The sequence below is a fragment of the Camelina sativa genome, chromosome 12, assembly GCF_030686135.1.
Source record: "Camelina sativa cultivar CO46 ecotype springtype chromosome 12, ASM3068613v1".
Taxonomy (NCBI): domain Eukaryota; kingdom Viridiplantae; phylum Streptophyta; class Magnoliopsida; order Brassicales; family Brassicaceae; genus Camelina; species Camelina sativa.
The window spans coordinates 30,697,834-30,716,138 of record NC_141891.1 but is presented as its reverse complement, the minus strand read 5'-3'; the positions used below and the strand labels follow the sequence as shown (position 1 = coordinate 30,716,138).

The following is an 18,305-nucleotide window of genomic DNA, read 5'->3' as shown; positions in this document are numbered from 1 at the left end:
CTGTACGAGACGCTGCAGACCACTCAAAAATGGATTCCATTGCTGCAACACGGTTAGCACAGATGGACAAAGGGATCAAACAGAAAAAAGAATCAAGAAAGAAAGGGCAAGAAGGATCGTTCAATTGACTGTTAGAATTCTCAAAGAGGATGAGTTGTGGAAACCCTAGGCATCGATCCTCTTATATACACCTCTTACTAGGCCAGATTGGGCCTAAGATAAAACCTAATCGCAGGTCCATATTAACCTGCAGCCACTCGTGAAACCACTTAGTGCAATAATATCCTTTCCGAGTTCACAAAGAAACATTCACTTAAGCTATTCCAGCCTATTGATCAGACAGACCAGAATCCACTGAGAATTGTTCAGGGACCCAGAGAGAGATTAACCATGGCATTTTTTTTTTTTTTTGGTATATAGAACATACCTGAAAACTCCCCTTTGTAAAGGAATGCCAACCTCTTTTTCAGAACACACATCAGATGCTACCACAACCTTTTGAATTGTCAAAGATCAGTATTCGACAATGGCGGATAGAGTTTCACACTGTCATGCCTTCAATCTTCTAGATGTCATCCAAACATGCATAGGCAGCTGAAAATTCTTTGGAGAGAACAAAAAGCAAATTTTTTTTTTTTTTTTTTTTGCTTTAACACATCTATGATGTACCACAGAGCTTTGTCACAATACCTCACTGAACTTCAGAGGTCTTTGTGACTCAGTGATATCACTTGACTTCTCAATCACTAAATATTTATTTAAACTTCTGATAAAATCACCAGGATTTGTCTCTCCTCAGCTCTTTGACCTCCTAATTACATGACAACGTTTTACAGGAGACATTGATCGGCATTACAGGCAGCTATTTTCCACACAGTCTTTAAGAACAGAACAACATGCTAATCTTTTATGTATCCTAGGATTTCCATGATCTGATATTATGTGTGTTCCTATCAATCAATCAGCACAACTAAAAAAAAGGATTAGATTTCACAGATCCCAATGGACTTTCGCAGATTACTGAATCTGTTAAAATCTAGTGGTTTAGTAAATAAATCAGCTAACTGAAATTCAGTGTGCACATGATCAATCTCAATCAGTTTCGCCTCAACCAATTCGCGAATGAAGTGATCTCTAATATCTATGTGTTTGATTCGTGAATGTTGAACAGGATTCTTGGAAATGTTAATTGCACTCTGATTATCACAATGAATCAAGATAGAGTCAGAAGCAATACCGTAGTCAGCAGCATCTGTTTCATCCACATCAGTTGAGTGCAACAGCTTCCTAGGGCAATGTACTCCGCATCAGCAGTGGATAGGGATACACTATTCTTTTTCTTACTATGCCATGATATTAGGTTATTTCCCATGAAGAAGAATCCACCACTTATGCTCCTGCGATCATCTACAGATCCTGCCCAGTCTGTATCACAATACTTTGTCAAGCTGGTGGTTGTGTCCTTGGTATAGTAGATGCCAAGTTCGACTGTGCCTTTGATGTATTTGATGATCTTCTTTATGACCAAAAGATGTCATTTCTTAGGTCTTGCCTGATATCTCGCACACACACCAACGGCTAGAAAGATGTCCGGCCGGCTCGCTGTTAAGTATGGGAGGCTGCCTATCATTCCTCGATATAGCTTCTCATCCACATCCTCTTCTGCTTCATCCTTGGAAAGCTTGTCGTTTACCCCCATGGGTATTTTAGCTTCCTTAATGGTTGTGAGACCAAACCTTGTCAGCAGACTCCTAGCATACGTACTTCGAGACACAAAAATCCTGTTAGATGATTGTTGTACCTGCAAACCCAAAAAGTAAGTTAATTTACCACACATGCTCATCTCGAACTCATCGGTCATATTCCTCAAAAACTGATCGACAAGTCGCTGGCAGGTTGATCCAAAGACTATGTCATCCACATATATTTGCACAAACATCAGGTGTTTGTCGAGGCTTAGAATAAACAGAGTCTTGTCCACATTTCCACAGACATTTCCTTGATCCATAAGGAATTTTGTCAGCCTTTCATACCAAGCTCTAGGTTCTTGTTTGAGTCCGTACAAAGCTTTCTTCAGTTTGTACACATGTTGTGGATACTGAGGATCCTCAAAGCCTTTGGGTTGCTCAACATATACTTCTTCTTGAAGAATTCCGTTGAGAAAAGCACTCTTCACATCCATCTGATGCAGGGTGAAATTCAAAGCACATGCCATTCCAAGCAGAAAGCGAATCGATTCCAACCTTGCAACAGGTGCAAAGGTCTCATCAAAGTCAACTCCTTCTACTTTTGAGTAACCTTGAGCAACAAGGCGAGCTTTGTTTCTCACAATACACCCATTTCCATCGTTTTTGTTTTTAAAAATCCACTTGGTGCCTACTACATTGACATCATCAGGTCTCCTTGTAAGTTCCCACACATTACTATGAGTAAACTGTTCAAGTTCTTCCTGCATAGCAGATATCCAGAACTCATCTACCAAAGCTTATTTGTGATTCTTGGGCTCAATCGAGGACACAAAGCAAGCGAACTGAACAACTTCAGAGTCCTGAGGCACTTGCTGAACAACCGATTTCTGTTTCTTTCCAGCTAAATGGAGAAAAATGATCTGCTTTCCCCTGGTAACTCTTCTCCCTGAATCTCACCAATAACATCCTTAGAGGAGTGATTCCGATGCACTTGAGAAATATCTGAAAGAGCACGTTCTTCTGAGGAAACAACAGGGGCCTCTGTAGTGTTAAGAGAATCCGGCACAACAGTGGAAGCTGAAGGAGCAGCAGTGACCAGATTGTTGGTGTGTGGAATAGGAATGAAAGACACTCGCTGAAAAGAGATGTCATCGAAGACAACATTCACAGTTTCCTGAACAGTTCACAGGCGTTTGTTGTACACACGAAATGCAGTGTTGTTTCCCGAGTAACCCATGAACAAACCTTCATCACTCTTGGAATCAAAATTTTCCAGCTGGTTCTTGTCAATTAATATGTAGCAAACATAACCAAAGACATGGAAGTAGCTGACTGAGGGAGTTCGGCCCTTCCACAATTCATAGGGTGTCTTAGAGGTACCTGGCCGAACGTACACAAGATTGATAATGTAAAACGCAGTGTTAACCGCCTCATCCCAAAAGTGTTGAGAAATCTAATTTCCATAAAGCATAGCTTGAGCCATCTCCTGCAGAGTTTGGTTCTTGCGTTCAACAACACCATTCTGCTCTGGTGTTCTAGGTGCGGAGAACTGATGGACAATACCCTGCGTTATGCAGAACTGATCAAACAACTCATTTTGGAACTCACCACCATGATCACTACGAATTGCTTTGATAACCCACTTCCCGCCCTTGATTTGTAGTGCAAGAATCCGAAAGCACTCAAATGTATCAGACTTCTCTCGAAGGAAACGGACCCATGTGATACGGGAAAAATCATCAACCATGACAAAAATAAAACGTTTCCCAGTCATACTGTGAACACAAATTGGACCCATGAGATCCATGTGTACCAAGTCAAGAACACGACTAGTTTGAACATCAGACACAACCTTGTGTGACACCTTCACCTGTTTTCCTTTGTTGCATGGTCCGCACACAAAGTGCTGATCAGTCTTGAGCTTTGGTATTCCTCGTACAATTTCTTGGTGCGCTAGTTTTTGCATTGTGCGAATGTTCAAATGACCCAGCTTCTGGTACCACAACTCAGTGTATGTCCCTGTTGTCACATGATAACAATGGTTTGTTGATTTCCACATATAGCAGTTGTTGCCAGATTGCTTGCCTTCGAGCTTCCCAGACCCTTGCTGATCGATGAATTTGCAGTCCCGCTTAGTGAATGTGACATCAAGGCCTTCATCACACAGCTGACTAACACTGATAAGATTTGCGTTGAGCCTATCAACGAGAAACACATCTCTGAGACTGGGTTGCGCATGTCTACCGGTAACACCTTTCCCCTTTATTTCTCCTTTTGCCCCATCTCCAAAGGTATCTGGTCCAGTTGTAACATCCTCAAAATCTGTCAGATTGGTGTGAGCCCCAGTCATGTTTCTGGAATAGCCACTATCAAAATACCACTTCTACTGATCAGATTCAAACTTATCTGCAGCAAGAGCAACATTACAGTACAAATCACATTTCTTGACATACATCGGCTGAGGTGTTCTCATCCCTTTGTGATGCTGTTCTTGGTGTATGACCCTTGACATGTGATTGTTGTATCCATAACATTGTGCCTTAAAATGATTAAGGTTTCCACAATACCAACATCCATTCTTCCGACTGCGATGAACATTAAAGACTGGTCCATATGCATGATGTGACGAATAAGGGTTTCCAGCGAAACCATATGTAGCAGGCGGGCGAGTCTCCAGAGTGACTCCGTATTGTGTTCGGAATGCTGGCTGAACTCTTCTCTGAGGAAAAACACTCCTGATTCGCTGAGGATTATCCGGTGCATATGCAGGTGCTTGCGTCTTGATAGACTAGTCTGGGATTGCTGCAGCTTTGTCCTATGAGCTCACACTGTTGACAAATTTATTGGTTACTGAGAAATCGTTACCTTGATAGCCAAGACCCAACATCACATTACCTGCTCTCCCATTACTCAGAATTTTGTCAAGATCCTTTGTCCCTTTCCTCAGCATTTTGATGTTCTTCAGTTGTTCTTCTAATTGCTTCTCAAGTCCCTGAGACTTGGTCTTTTCTTCCTCAAGTTCTGTAGACACCATAGTCAGTTTTACAGTCAAGGTTTCTTTTTCAGCTACCAACTCATCATTTTCTTGCTTCTTCTGTACCAGACTTGAGATAAGTAAAGCAACCTGTTCTTCAGCTGACAGATCCCCTTCATCATCTTTTGAATCTGACACGACAGTTTGCTGAACTTTCACAGTCTTCTCATCACCCTCATCTTCCTCAATCACTCCCAGTAAGGCAACATAGTTGTTGAGTATTTCACCATCTTGTTCCTCATCGCCTGATTCACTATTGCTCCAGATGACAAACGATTTCGGTTTACTCTCTTTGGCAGGACACTCAGCCTTGGTGTGTCCATATTCCTTGCACCCGTAACACTGAAGGGACCCTCTGTGTTTATTATTAGGACAATCCATCCTCATATGTCCACATCCTTCACACTCCAGACACTGTCGTTCTTGCTTGTCACCCCGTTTGAAATCCTTCTTTGATTCAGACTTGACTGACGATGAAGATCCTCTGTGTAACATCCGCAAACCCGAATGCAGGTCAATTGGTGACAGCTTGTCCTGTGGGAAGGTTGTTAAAGGGTGGGGACCAGGGTTCGAGGAACACCTGGCGCACCAATAACCTACTGTGGATTTGGATGATTAGTTCCATTTGCCCAGTGAGGGGTTAGGATCGATGCCCTGCAGGGCCAACTTCGGGCCTATGGGGGCAAGCTAGCGGTGGGCTAGTGGGATCAACGGGACGGGTTGTCACACTCTGCGCTGACTTCGCTCCATCTTTCGGAAGAACTTCCTTACCAGTAGTCCAACTTTTTCTTCATCTGCAGCACCTTGTGCGTCAGCATCTTTCTGCACTTCAACCGCCTTCAAAGCAAATGATCGCTCAGCACGCTGTTTTTTCTTCTTCAATTGCATCTCAAACGATTGCATCATCCCAACGACTTTACTGAATTTCAATGCATCAGAGTTCAATGATACATCAATCGCTGATCTATGCGGTTGAAACTTATCCGGCAAACTCCTGAGAAACTTCTTCACCAGCTTCTTATCCTTATATCGCTTTCCCAAGACTACCGCTTCCTGTGCTACACCGCTTAGCCGACTGCTATAGCCAGCTATAGTTTCACCTTCTTCCATTGACAGATTTTCAAAATAAGATGTCAAATTGTCTAGACGTGTCTGCTTCACATTGCTAGTTCCTTCAAAGGTTAATTGGAGAATATCCCAAGCCTCTTTAGCCGACACACATCCTTGGACACTGTTGAACTGATCCATAGGCACTGAGTTGAAGATCACGGATAGGGCCTGCGAATTGTGCTTAGCCTCAACCTTCTCATCTACAGACCATTGCTTTCGAGGTTTGGCCATCAGTTCACCTTTGTCATCTTTCACCAGTGGTTCTGTCCACCCATCTTCAACAGCAAACCAAGCTTCCATGTCAATGCTATGAATCGCCTGCTTGACTGACACCTTCCAATGTTCATAGTGCTCTTGATCCAGTTTCAGTACTTTTGGTAGCGCAACATACCCTTGTGGTTTCTCCATACCTTTTGCCGCAAGATCTCACCTGTCGAAAAGATGAACAGACTTTTATCAGGTGTCTGCTCTGATACCAATTGTAAAGGTATAGAGGTTACACACACACACTTCTGCTTGGAACTGAGCCAAGCCAAGGCTTTTATATTTATGTTTAATAAACAAGTTATTGATTACAAGAATAAATCTAAGCACTCTCCTCTTTTCTATCTAAAATATCCTAAGTATTAGATCTAAGAGAATCACTCAACACTCACCTTCTAAGCCTTTTTCGATAGCTTTGAAGTTTACAATCTCTCACCAAAAGTCTCAAAGTGTTAACCAAACCTAGACTAATCTCTCAACCCTTTTTATACTTGGCCTCTCAAATCCTAACTAGAAGATCTTCGTATCTTCACTTACGACAATAACTTGTTTGCCAAGATCTCTCCTTCCTTAATCGTCGATAAGAATATTCTCTAAATATCTTCTCTACCGATTCCGTTTTATCTCCAAATCCAGCTCGCAACCGTCATGACACGTCAGCTGCTCTTCCTTGTCATGCATCACATATCTGATCACAGATGCAGCGTCCTGTTTCAAAATAATCATGCTCTTATTCCATTAAGTATATATATATATATATACATTATATGAATATCAAAATAATGAAGTAAACTATATTGTGTTTGATAATCGAATGTTATGAAACTAGTTTGATGATGGTTATAGCTAGCAAAGTTTGATGGGTGCCTTGTTTTTAATTGCTTTTCTTCTTGTGTTTCCTTAGAGAATGAACTCTTTCAGGCTTTTTTTTTTTGTTTTTTTTTTTTTTTGCATCTTGAAGAATAACCAAGCTTTATATAATTAGGACTAATCTATATTAACATTTTTGAAGTACATTTTGTGTTATGCCCTTTTAGTTTTGTTTATTTAAAATTTTATTTACAACATTAACCCCTAAAAAATTTACAAAACTAACATTAATACAGATTTTGTTTCCTAAATATTTTACATTTCATTCCAACTAAATAAATAACATCAATCAATATGGAAATAGAAACTATCATATATTTACTCACATATTTTGTTGTGTTTTGAAGATCTATATCTGAATCCTTTGCAAACAAAGAAAACAACAATTTAATTCTCATTTTGTATTCCAAAACCTGTGAGTTTTGATTCTTAACGTAAGAAAAATTTCGATTGACATTTATTTAAATATTATAATTAACATATATAAACTTAATAAAATTTTTAATTATTACGAATATGTAAAATTAAAAAATTAAAAATACTATATAATATGGTTATATAGTAGGTGAGTTATATAGAGGATATGCTGGAATTAATAAAATATCATTAAATTTGTGTTAACACGGATTAAATCCTTATTTAATTATTTATCAACACTATTAATATTAGAATATTTGACATAAACTCAAGTTAATTTAACTAAGATTGTGTAAAATAATTAAATCATTAAAAAAATGTGACTTAATCACAGCATATAAATTACTTATAATGTATTTAGATCCCTTATTTTTTGTTATAATAACTAAAATTCAAAATAGAATCTCAAACACTAAACAAAACAAACTAAATATAACAAACAAATGGTCATGAAGTGTATTACGGGTTAAAAAATAATATAAACATCTATCCACACAACAATCGGAAAATTTAGTTACTTCTCCATTTACAAAACATCCAATATTTAACAGATACGATATAAATATAAATTATATATCTGCGGTGTACCGCGGGTTAAAATCTAGTATAACTGTATAATAAGATTGGTTTCCCTTTAAATTTTAGAACTAAATAGAGAAATCTTTTTCTTCTTCTTGTATATGTGCAAGGAAATATAGACAAAATCTCCAATCAATAAATATGATATGTATGGCGACATATTAACTTTGATCATAGAAAATAAATTTTATATAATAAAATATCTTAAACCAGTTGACATAACCATGTGTCACATTCAATGTCAAATCACCTCCAACAATCATATTATTTCAATGTGATATAAAATTGAGAATTTGTTACTAATGCCCTTTCTTTGATACCCCTTTTTAATAATACCCCCTTTGATGATCATTTTTAATTATACCCTTCCACTATTTTTTAAAGACATTTTTGCTTTGTTTTATAATTATACCGACAATCTTATTATACCTTCGCCGTCGACCTTCTTCGTCTTCGTCTTCGTCTTCGTCTCTTCTTCTCCGGAGACATCTCTCCTTCTCCGGTCGGATCTCTCCTCCGCTGTTATCATTGTTTCTCCCATCGTCTTCGTCTTCGTCTCTTCTTCTCCGGAGACATCTCTCCTTCTCCGGTCGGATCTCTCGTCCGCCGTTATCACTGTTTCTCCCGTCGTCTTAGTTCTCTCTTTTAGTTCGTCGTCTCTTCTACCCCCTTCGTGTAAGTGTTTCTCCCATCGTATTGAGCAATTGAATTTTTAGGTCTTATAAAGCAAATCTCTCCTCCGCCGTTATAAATTGAATTTTTTTAGGTCTTAATCACTTGCTCTTTTAGATCTGTTCGTGATAATAAAGTCGTTTTCTCCCATCGTGTAAGCTTGTTTCTGTATTTTTGTTTTGATTTCAATTTCAATTTTGTGTTAGCTATTAGATTGTTGTTTCGATTTCAAATTTGATGTCAGAATTTTTTTAGGTCTTAACACTTGCTCTTTTAGATCTGTTCGTGATAATAATGTCTTTTATTAGATCTTTGGACATCTACTGTTATTCTTTGATATAGTTGTTCGGATCTCTCTTCTTTTAATGTAGTTTTATTGGTTTGTTTTCTCAGGATTTGTTTGGATGTACAAATGATTGAATTGTATTTAGTATGTGGTTTGTGGAAGTTGAACAACAACATTCATTGGGAATTTGAGATGGATAATGAAAGGGGAGCTTCTTTGATTAACATTGATGAGAATACTAGATTTAGTGAGTTGGTAAAAATTCTATTAGAAGATTTTGACATTGATATTCAGGCACAATGTTTAAAGCTTAGTTATTCATTGCCTGCTAAGTCTTCTACTATAGGTAGTATTCCTATCTTTATTAGAAATGATAGGCAGCTTGAAGCTTTTAAACTCAAATATGCACAAAGTGGAGGAGTTCTTCATCTATGTGTTACTGTTGAGGATTTTTGTGAGATTGTAGAGCAGGTATTTTTAGTAAACTCATTCTCTTGTTCTTTCTAATATTGTTTTAGAAAAGTAACTGATTTGAGGAATGTTTCTTTATCAGGGTCAACCTAGCTCTACTCCTTTTATTGAGAGTGTTACTGCTGTTACTCAGGTAACTTTCTACTTTAGAATTTTAAATTATTTATTGCTTACAAAACCTTATAAAATTCTTTGAAAACACTTGTAAAACGTTTTAAATATTTTACAAATCCTTTCAGGATCAAACAAGCTCAAATCTGTTAGTTGGGAATGCTATTGATGTTTATACTCATACTCAGGTAATTTACTGCCTTTTCAACCCGCTTTAAAAACCTTTGAAAACAGTTGTAAACCTTATTAAAAACTGTAAACCTTATTAGATCCTCTGAAATCACTTGTAAAATCTTTTAAAAAACCATTGATTTGTACTTTCAGGGTCAACCAATACCAAATCCATATGTCGAGAGTGATCCTCCTGCTGCTTCTTCAAGTCAATATACTGGCACTTCTGATGATTTTACTGCTACTCATACTCAGGTAACTTACATTTAAACACTTTAAAAAACCTTTTGAAAACGGTTGTAAACCTTATTAAATCCTTTGAAATAACTTGTAAAACCTTTTAAATAACTTTTAAAACCTTTTAAAAAACCATTGATTTGTACTTTCAGGGTCAACCAATACCAAATCCATATGTCGAGGGTGTTCCTCGTTTTTATTGTTCTCCTGTTGCTTCTTCAAGTCAATATACTGGCAATTCTGATGATTTTACTTCTACTCATACTCAGGTAACTTACATTTAAAGACTTTAAAAAACCTTTTGAAAACGGTTGTAAACCTTATTAAATCCTTTGAAATAACTTGTAAAACCTTTTAAATAACTTTTAAAACCTTTTAAAAAACTTGTAAAACCTTTAAAAAAACCATTGATTTGTACTTTCAGGATCAACAAATACCAAATCCATATGTCGAGGGTGTTCCTCGTAACATGACAACCTCTGTTGGGTATCCATCTGGTTCTTCACACTCAACTGGTCTAATCGATGTTGATTCACTGTTTTGTGGAAAGTTATTCAAAGACAAAACAGAAATGAGAAGTCAGATGCGGATGTATGCAGTCAAGCATAGTTTTGAGTTTCATACTTCTAAGTCAGACAACAAGAGGTATGTTCTTAAATGTATTGATGAAAAATGTAGTTGGAGGCTACGTGCAACTAAGGCTAAAGCATCAGATAGCTTTGTTGTTCGAAAGTATATTAGTCAGCACAGCTGTGACTCTGCTTTAAGGAATGTTAATCATCGCCAAGCATCTGCAAGGACTTTGGCTGGTTTGGTTAGTAACCATTTTGCAGGAGGAAAGCTTCCTCTCAGACCCAAACAGCTCATGGAAATTTTTAGGAATGACCATGGAGTTGGTGTCTCGTACTCAAAAGCATGGAGAGCTCAAGAACATGCATCAGAACTTGCTAGGGGTATACCTGCTGATAGTTATGAGGTTTTACCGAGTTGGTTTCACATGATAGAAAAGAAGAATCCAGGTACTATCACTTACATCAAAGCTGATTCTGATAATAAGTATAGATATGGTTTTCTGGCTTTTGGTGCATCAATTAGAGGTTTTAAGTTGATGAGAAAAGTTATTTCTATTGATGGCGCCCATTTGAAATCAAAATATAAAGGGACTTTGCTTGCTGCATCAGCTCAGGATGGTAATTTTCAGTTGTATCCTATTGCTTTTGCTGTTGTTGATTCTGAGAATGATGCATCATGGGATTGGTTTTTGTGGTGTTTGAAGACTATTATTCCTGATGAAGAGGATCTAGTTTTTGTGTCTGATCGGGCTTCTTCAATTGTAACTGCGCTATCAGTAAATTATGTACATGCTCATCACGGGATCTGCACTTTCCACTTGCAAAAGGACCTGGAAACACGATTTAGAGCTTCTGCTTCTCTTCTTCCAGTTGTTCATGATGCTTACACTCAGTATGATTTTGATTATTTGTTCAGTCAAATTTCCAATGGTGATCCGGATCTTGGAGAATATCTTTGGCAAGCTGATATTAGGAAATGGTCACGTGCATATTCTCCTTCTAACCGGTACAACATTATGACATCTAATTGTGCCGAGTCCATTAAATCCAGGTTAAAAGAGACTCGTGAGTATCTAATTGTCTGCCTGTTTGATACAATCAGGTCTATTTTGACTAGGTGGTTTAATGAACGACGTGAGGAGAGCTATCGACATCCATATGCTGTTACTACAAAAGTTGGGAATAAGATGAATGAATCTTATAATAATACTACCCGCTGGCTTGAAGTTAGTCAAGTAAATGAAAATATCTTCGAGGTTAAAGCAGCTTTAAAGACATATATGGTGAATTTGGACACAAGGAAATGCACATGTTGTATGTTTGATATTGACAAATTCCCTTGTGCACATGGAATTGCTGCTGCCAAACATGTCAATCTCAATGAAAACATGTTTGTTGATGATTATCATTCCACTGAAAGGTTATAACTCTCTTCTTTAATAAGGTCTTTAAAAGGTTGCTAAAGTAACGGATCCGACAGGTTTTTACAATATTTTAAAAGGTTTTAAAAGGTTTTATAAGTTATTTATAAGGTTTATAAACAGTTTAAAAAAGGTTTTACAAGGTTTTACAAGGTTTTTCAAAGGTTTATCAAAGTTATATTAGTCTTATCTTCCTCTTTTTTATTTTACAGATGGCGTTTAGCATATTCAGAGAGCATTCACCCAGTAGGTGATATGGAGTATTGGGAGATTCCAGAGAGTGTTAGTACTTCTATTCGACCACCTTCTACTCGTATACCTAGTGGCAGGCAAAAGAAAAAGAGAATAGCTAGTTCATGGGAGTATGGAAAGGCTAAGACAAATTCAAAACAATACAAATGCAGTAGGTGCGGTCAGTGTGGACACAACAAATCTAGTTGTGTTGCAGCTATCTAACTCTCTCTCTCTTTAATTCAACTTGAATTTGTTCTTTTTAATAAAATATTTTCAGTCAGTGGTGTTGTAAACTCCATTTTCTCAGAATTGTTTTTTCAGATTTTATAGTTTTAAATCATTATAAACAACTTGTAATGCCTTTTAAAATAGCAAGTCGTACTGTTTTAAAATAATTTACAAACAACTTGTAAACTCTTTTAAAACATGTTAAAAACCATATATACTCTTGTAAAACCCTACACCGATTAAAAACCATATATATACCTTTTAAAACAACTTGTAAAACCTTTTTAAAACATGTTAAAAACCTTTTAAAACATGTTGAAAACCATATATACTCTTGTAAAACCCTACAACGATTAAAAACCATATATATAAACTCTTGTAAAAAGCAAGTCGCCACACTCTCTCTCTCTTCCCCTTCCCCTTCCCCTTCCCCTTCCTCTTCTTCATCTCTCTCTCTCTTCTCTCTCACTGCAAAAACCCTAAATTTCTTCTGATTTCACCATCTTCAGTCTCCTTCACTGCTTCGTAATCAAACACCAAGCAAAACCCTCCAACGATTTTAGATGATTTGAAGAGATAGAGACGATTTCGAATTTTGATTTCGAATCGGTTAAGTTTTTTTTGTGGAAAACGATTGAAGGGGTAATATGCGAAGAGTCACTTGGAAACAGCGAAGGGGTAAGTTTTGAAGGGGTAAGATTTTAATGGATAAGATTTTGAAGCGTGTCTTTGGTTCGGTTTTAATTAAGCGTTGAAGGGGTACTTTTTGTAAACCAAAGCGACGCTTCGCCTATTATATATACTTTTTGTCTCACGATAACTCCTCAATCATCTCTCAGATTCGAAAAATCAAACCTTTGTCTCCTAAATCATCTCCCAGATTCGAAAAATCTATTTACATTCTTCCTTCAATCCGTCAGAAATGGCTCGTCGTTCTCCTTCAAGCCTTATAAGGACTGATCTGAGATGTCTGAACAGGGATCTTTCGCCAAACATCACAGCAGGTAAACACATACATCTTCAGAGTAGATTTGTTTTACTGTTAAGGATAAAAGAGATTGAGTGTTTGCCTTTTTTTTAGTAACTGTTGATGATGACATTTTCCGTTGGGAGGCTACTCTAATCGGACCGGTGAATACTCCCTATGAAGGGGGAGTGTTTAAACTTAGGCTTAATTTTCCACTTGATTACCCAAGAAGTCCCCCCAAGGTATCTATTTTTGATTATACTCTTTTTTATTTTAGCAAGCATGATTATTAGGACTCCTTTTTTGCAGCAACTCAATAGTTTTTTAAATAAAATTTCTTGATAATGCAGGTTGTTTTCATCACAAGAATTTGCCACCCAAATGTAGCAGATAGGAGAGGCATTCACCTAAAAGTTTTGAGGACCGACTGTTGGACTCCCATGTCTATTGTTAAGCTTTTCAAGGAATTAGTGGAGAAGTTGATTGAACCAGAGGTCAATGATGAGGGACAGACCATTGAATATCTTGCCAACCTCTACAAATCTGATAGGAGAAGGTTTGAAGCCATGGCTAGAGAGATGACTAATCAATATGCTGGGAGAGGAAACTGAGATAGTTCATATCTATTTTTAAGAACTCTTGAATAATTTATCTTGTTTTTGTTCTTTTTAATAAAATATTTCAGTCTCTGCTCTTGTAAACTCTATTTAAAAAAATATTTTATCCAGAGTTTACTGTTTTAATATTAGAAAAAACTTGTAAAGCTTTTAAAAAAGCAAACCAAATTGATATATATCATTATAAACCATTTGTAAAAACTTTTAAAATTTCTAAAAACAAGATATAATCTTAAAAGTTTAAACGGTTTAAAAGATTTATATGCCCGTTTAAAAGGTTTTAAAACCATCTAAAAAGGTTTTAAAAGGTTTTTAACACTTTTAAAGCTCTCTTAAAACCTTTTAAAACCTTTTAAAGCATAAAATAATATTAACCCGTTTTAGAAAATTTAACCTTTTAAAAGATTTTAAAAGATTTTTAAAACCTTTTAAAACCTATAAACAGTTTAACACCATTTATAGGATTAACACCATTTAAAAGGTTTTACAAGCGAAAAGAAATAACTTTACATTAAAAGGACAATTGTTTTAAATATACTTGCAAACTAAACATTGAAATACTATTCTATTCAATATTCTTCTTGATGTGATCACGTTTATATACCAGCAATAATTTTTAAATGGTTTTTAAAAGAGTTTCAATGGTTTCAAAGGGTTTTTTAAAAGGTTTTAAAAGATGTTAAAAAAGTTTTCAAAAACTTCTAAAATTCTTTTAAAAGGTTTTACAAGGTTTAAAGCTCGTTTTAAAAGATTTTAAAACCCTCTCAAAAGGTTTTTCAACTTTTAAAGCTCTCTAAAACCTTTTAAACCCTTAAAACTTAAAAGAATATTAACCCTTTTTAGAAGATTTAACCTTTTAAAAGGTTTTAAAAATCGATTTTTATGTGACAACCCGTCCCGTTGACCCCACTAGCCCACCGCTAGCTTGCCCCCATAGGCCCGAAGCTGGCCTTGCAGGGCATCGATCCTAACCCCTCACTGGGCAAATGGAACTATTCATCCAAATCCACAGTAGGTTATTGGTGTACCAGGCGTTCCTCGAACCCTGGTCCCCACCTTTTAACAACCTTCCCACAGGACAAGCTGTCACCAATTGATCTGAATTGGTGCAACTTGTCCTGTGGGAAGGTTGTTAAAGGGTGAGGACCAGGGTTCGAGGAACGCCTGGCGCACCAATAACCTACTGGTGGATTGGGATATCCACAGTGATGGGTTAGGATCGATGCCCTGCAGGGCCAGCTTGGAGTCCGTTGGACGGCTAGCGGTGGGCTAGCAGGGTCCACGGAAGGTCCGTTGGGGCAGCTAGCGGTGGGCTAGTGGGGTCCGCGGGACGGGTTGTCACAGATACATACCCCTTCTCTAGCTTGAATATCAGCATCTAGATTGTCACTTGGTTTACGCTTCTTCCTCTATAGTGCCTCAAGAAAATCACAATTTTTTGTAAACATTTAATAAAATGTAAAACATTATACAATTAGTTACTAACCTCTTTTCTGTTCATAACATCATCATCACCATCATTGCTTTGCTTAGACTTTCTCTGCAGTTCATCATTGCTTGGTTTACTTGATGAAATCTTTTAAAATACTCATAACAACTATATAAAAAATTAATAATTTACCTGTTTTCTCTCTCTCAAAACTCTCTTCTTACTGCTTGCTCCCTTCTCTTTGCCCATGCTTATATCTTTTCCACTATCCTCATCTTCTTCAGAGAGAAGATCAAATTTTGGTGTAGAAGGGCATGGAGAAGGAGATTTATCCTTCAAAGATGATAACAATTGTGGTTTACAACAGACTTTTAAAAGGGTATTTGAGAACTTATAGAAATACTAGATATATGTACCTTTGGTGTTTCTTCAAAGTAATTACCATCATCACCACCAGTTTTTTGAGTGTTTTCATCATCTGCAGCGTAGCTCCCATCTTGTATGTTTGGCGGACGGACAGAATCTACAGACTGGCTTTCTACGAAATCTTCTCTAGCAATATCTCCATCAACATTTTGTTTGCCAGCCTGCAACAAAACAAAAAAACATATAACAACATCATTTTTAAGGTTTTACATTCTGTTTTAAAAGGGTTTTAAAAGGTTTAAGTCATTATGGTTGCCCTTTAATCAGTGTTATGTTGTAAATCCGTTAAAAACACTTTTTAAACAGAAAACTTTGATGTGGGACTTTTAAAACTTTTAAAATAGATATTGACCTCTTCATTTATAACCTCTTCATTTCTATTCTGTCCATCTTCATCTTCGTGAGACTACAAAGGGAAAAGAAAAAAAAGGACCTCAGTTTAAAGAGTTTAGTGTCCAATATATGCGAAAAGGTGCGATCTTGTAATCTTACTCCTTTATCCTTATCTTCCCCTGATGTGGTTTTGACAGCTTCTTCAGTGGCTTCTAGTCTTTTGTTGAAGTCATCTAACATAAAGAGGATTATGTCAAGTTTTTCTGAATCTGACAAATTTTTCTCCATTTTCTCATGTTTCTCAAAGACTGGCAATTTTTCCCCCATTTTGTCACCTAACTCTCCCAAAGCATAGTAAATATCAACTAATCTAGAAGACCATTCTTCTTTCTTCAACCTATAGCCTTTCATAACCAAGCCAATAACTTCTTCAAAATCATTGTCATCTTTATCAACCAAATGCTTATATTCTTGTGGATCTCCAATTATTGTTTTGACTTCAACCTACCAAAATAATCAAAATCCATCAAAACAAAACTCATCAAATATAGATAACCAATGAATAATCAAAACTACACTTTTAATAGAATTCAAAACTTACACAAGTTGTTGTCTTAATAGCTTCAACAATATCATCAAACCTTGCATATTGACTTGATTGCCAGTTGAGAATCAGTGGATAGAATGTTCTGGAAAAATTACATCTTCTCGCAAATGTATCACCAAAAATTGGAACAGCACTCAAGGCCCATATATATAATGCCATGGGAAATCCTTTGACACTATACTGACCTTTTGACCAAGAATCTTTATCCAATTTCTGAATGCATGTGGCGAGAATGTTATACGCTTCCTTGCCCCATGGTTGGGCTGTATACATCTCGAAATCCGATGCATGCTTAAGCTTAGACAGAGGTATCTTCTCTAATGAATATGGTGTCATCAAAATACCTTCTGTTAATACCACTGCAGCGAGGCATTCCTTATCCTTGTCATCCAAAGGTTCTTCACCCTCTTCTGGTTCATTAAATAGTCGATATTGAAGTTGAGTTAAAGTGTAATCTCCTCTCACCGCCCAAGAATATGGTTCACTAATTGGATCTTTGCCGTTATTCCTTGGTTCTCTATGAATAGGTTCGCATTGAATCCCTATGTTTAATAAAACAATGATGTTAGTTTGTTCAAACTTGCCTAATATAAACTGTTTTAAAACCCTTTTAAATCCCTTTTAAAAGAGTTTTAAAAGGGTTTTAAAACTTCTAAAACGGGAAAAACCCTTTTACAATAGTTTTAAAAGGTTTTAAAACCCTTTTAAAAGGGTTTTACAAGGGTTTAAAAATTTTTAAAACGGGAAAAACCCTTTTACAATAGAGTTTTAAAAGGATTTTAAAAGAGTTTAAAAGAGATTTAAAAGAGTTTTAAAAGGGTTTTAATGGGCTTTTAACAATTTTAAAGTTTAAAGGGGTTTTAAAAGGGTTTTAAAAGGGTTTTAAAAGGGTTTTAAAACCTTTTAAAACCATTGCAAACACTTTATAATTACCTGTTGTAAGGAAGAACTCTCTCATGGAGAACCGAAGAGGTTGCATGTCGACTATAAACCATAAGTTTCTCCCTCTTGTCTTCAGCCTTCTCAGCATCAAGTAGTGGAATATTTTCCCAGAAAATTTGATGTCTCTGGCCGAAAGATTGATGATAGGCCCAAGGAAGGAAGATTGAAGCTTCGTGAAAGATGCTTTTCCTAATGCATGTTTAACTTTGGCAACTAGGCTTAAGTCCGAATGTTGACATATGTTTGCTCCAACAATTGGTTCAAAACCCATACCATATGTTGGTTCTGGTAGTGCAAGGGGTTCAAAATCACTTGATGCCATCTGTTAAAGAAACACACTTAATTAGACTTTTCAACGGATTTACAAGAGTTTTAAAAGGGTTTTTAAAAATCAACATCACACGTTATCGATCTGAAGTCATCTTATCAACACACTTTATCGACATAATTCAACTATGACCGATCTAAAAATTGATATCAAATGGTTTAACAGGGACTTTCTAAAAAGTGTTTTACAAGAGATAACAAAACTCCAAATTTACAAGACTTTACTAATTTCAAATCCATATCAAACACAATTATCTATCTGAATGCGTCAGATCTGAATCTGGATCGATAT

General features: G+C 36.5%; 1 protein-coding gene and 1 pseudogene across 1 annotated transcript; both read left to right on the top strand.

Annotated features, from left to right (window-relative positions):
• The first annotated feature begins 10,388 nt into the window (after window positions 1-10,388).
• LOC147931145 (uncharacterized) lies at window positions 10,389-12,359 on the top strand. The gene is made up of 2 exons (XM_087477565.1): window positions 10,389-11,902; window positions 12,116-12,359. Exons 1-2 carry the CDS (start codon window positions 10,482-10,484, stop codon window positions 12,357-12,359), a joined length of 1,665 nt encoding a protein of 554 aa, XP_087333691.1. The 5' UTR covers window positions 10,389-10,481.
• A 928-nt stretch (window positions 12,360-13,287) lies between these two features.
• LOC104772680 (uncharacterized) lies at window positions 13,288-13,943 on the top strand (annotated as a pseudogene).
• Window positions 13,944-18,305: the final 4,362 nt, after the last annotated feature.

Excerpts from the sequence above, each read along its gene's own strand:
- LOC147931145 (XM_087477565.1), top strand. The coding sequence starts at position 10,482 with ATGAGAAGTCAGATGCGGATGTATGCAGTCAAGCATAGTTTTGAGTTT. Across the intron at positions 11,903-12,115 it reads GATTATCATTCCACTGAAAG|ATGGCGTTTAGCATATTCAG; the intron begins GTTATAACTCTC and ends TTTATTTTACAG.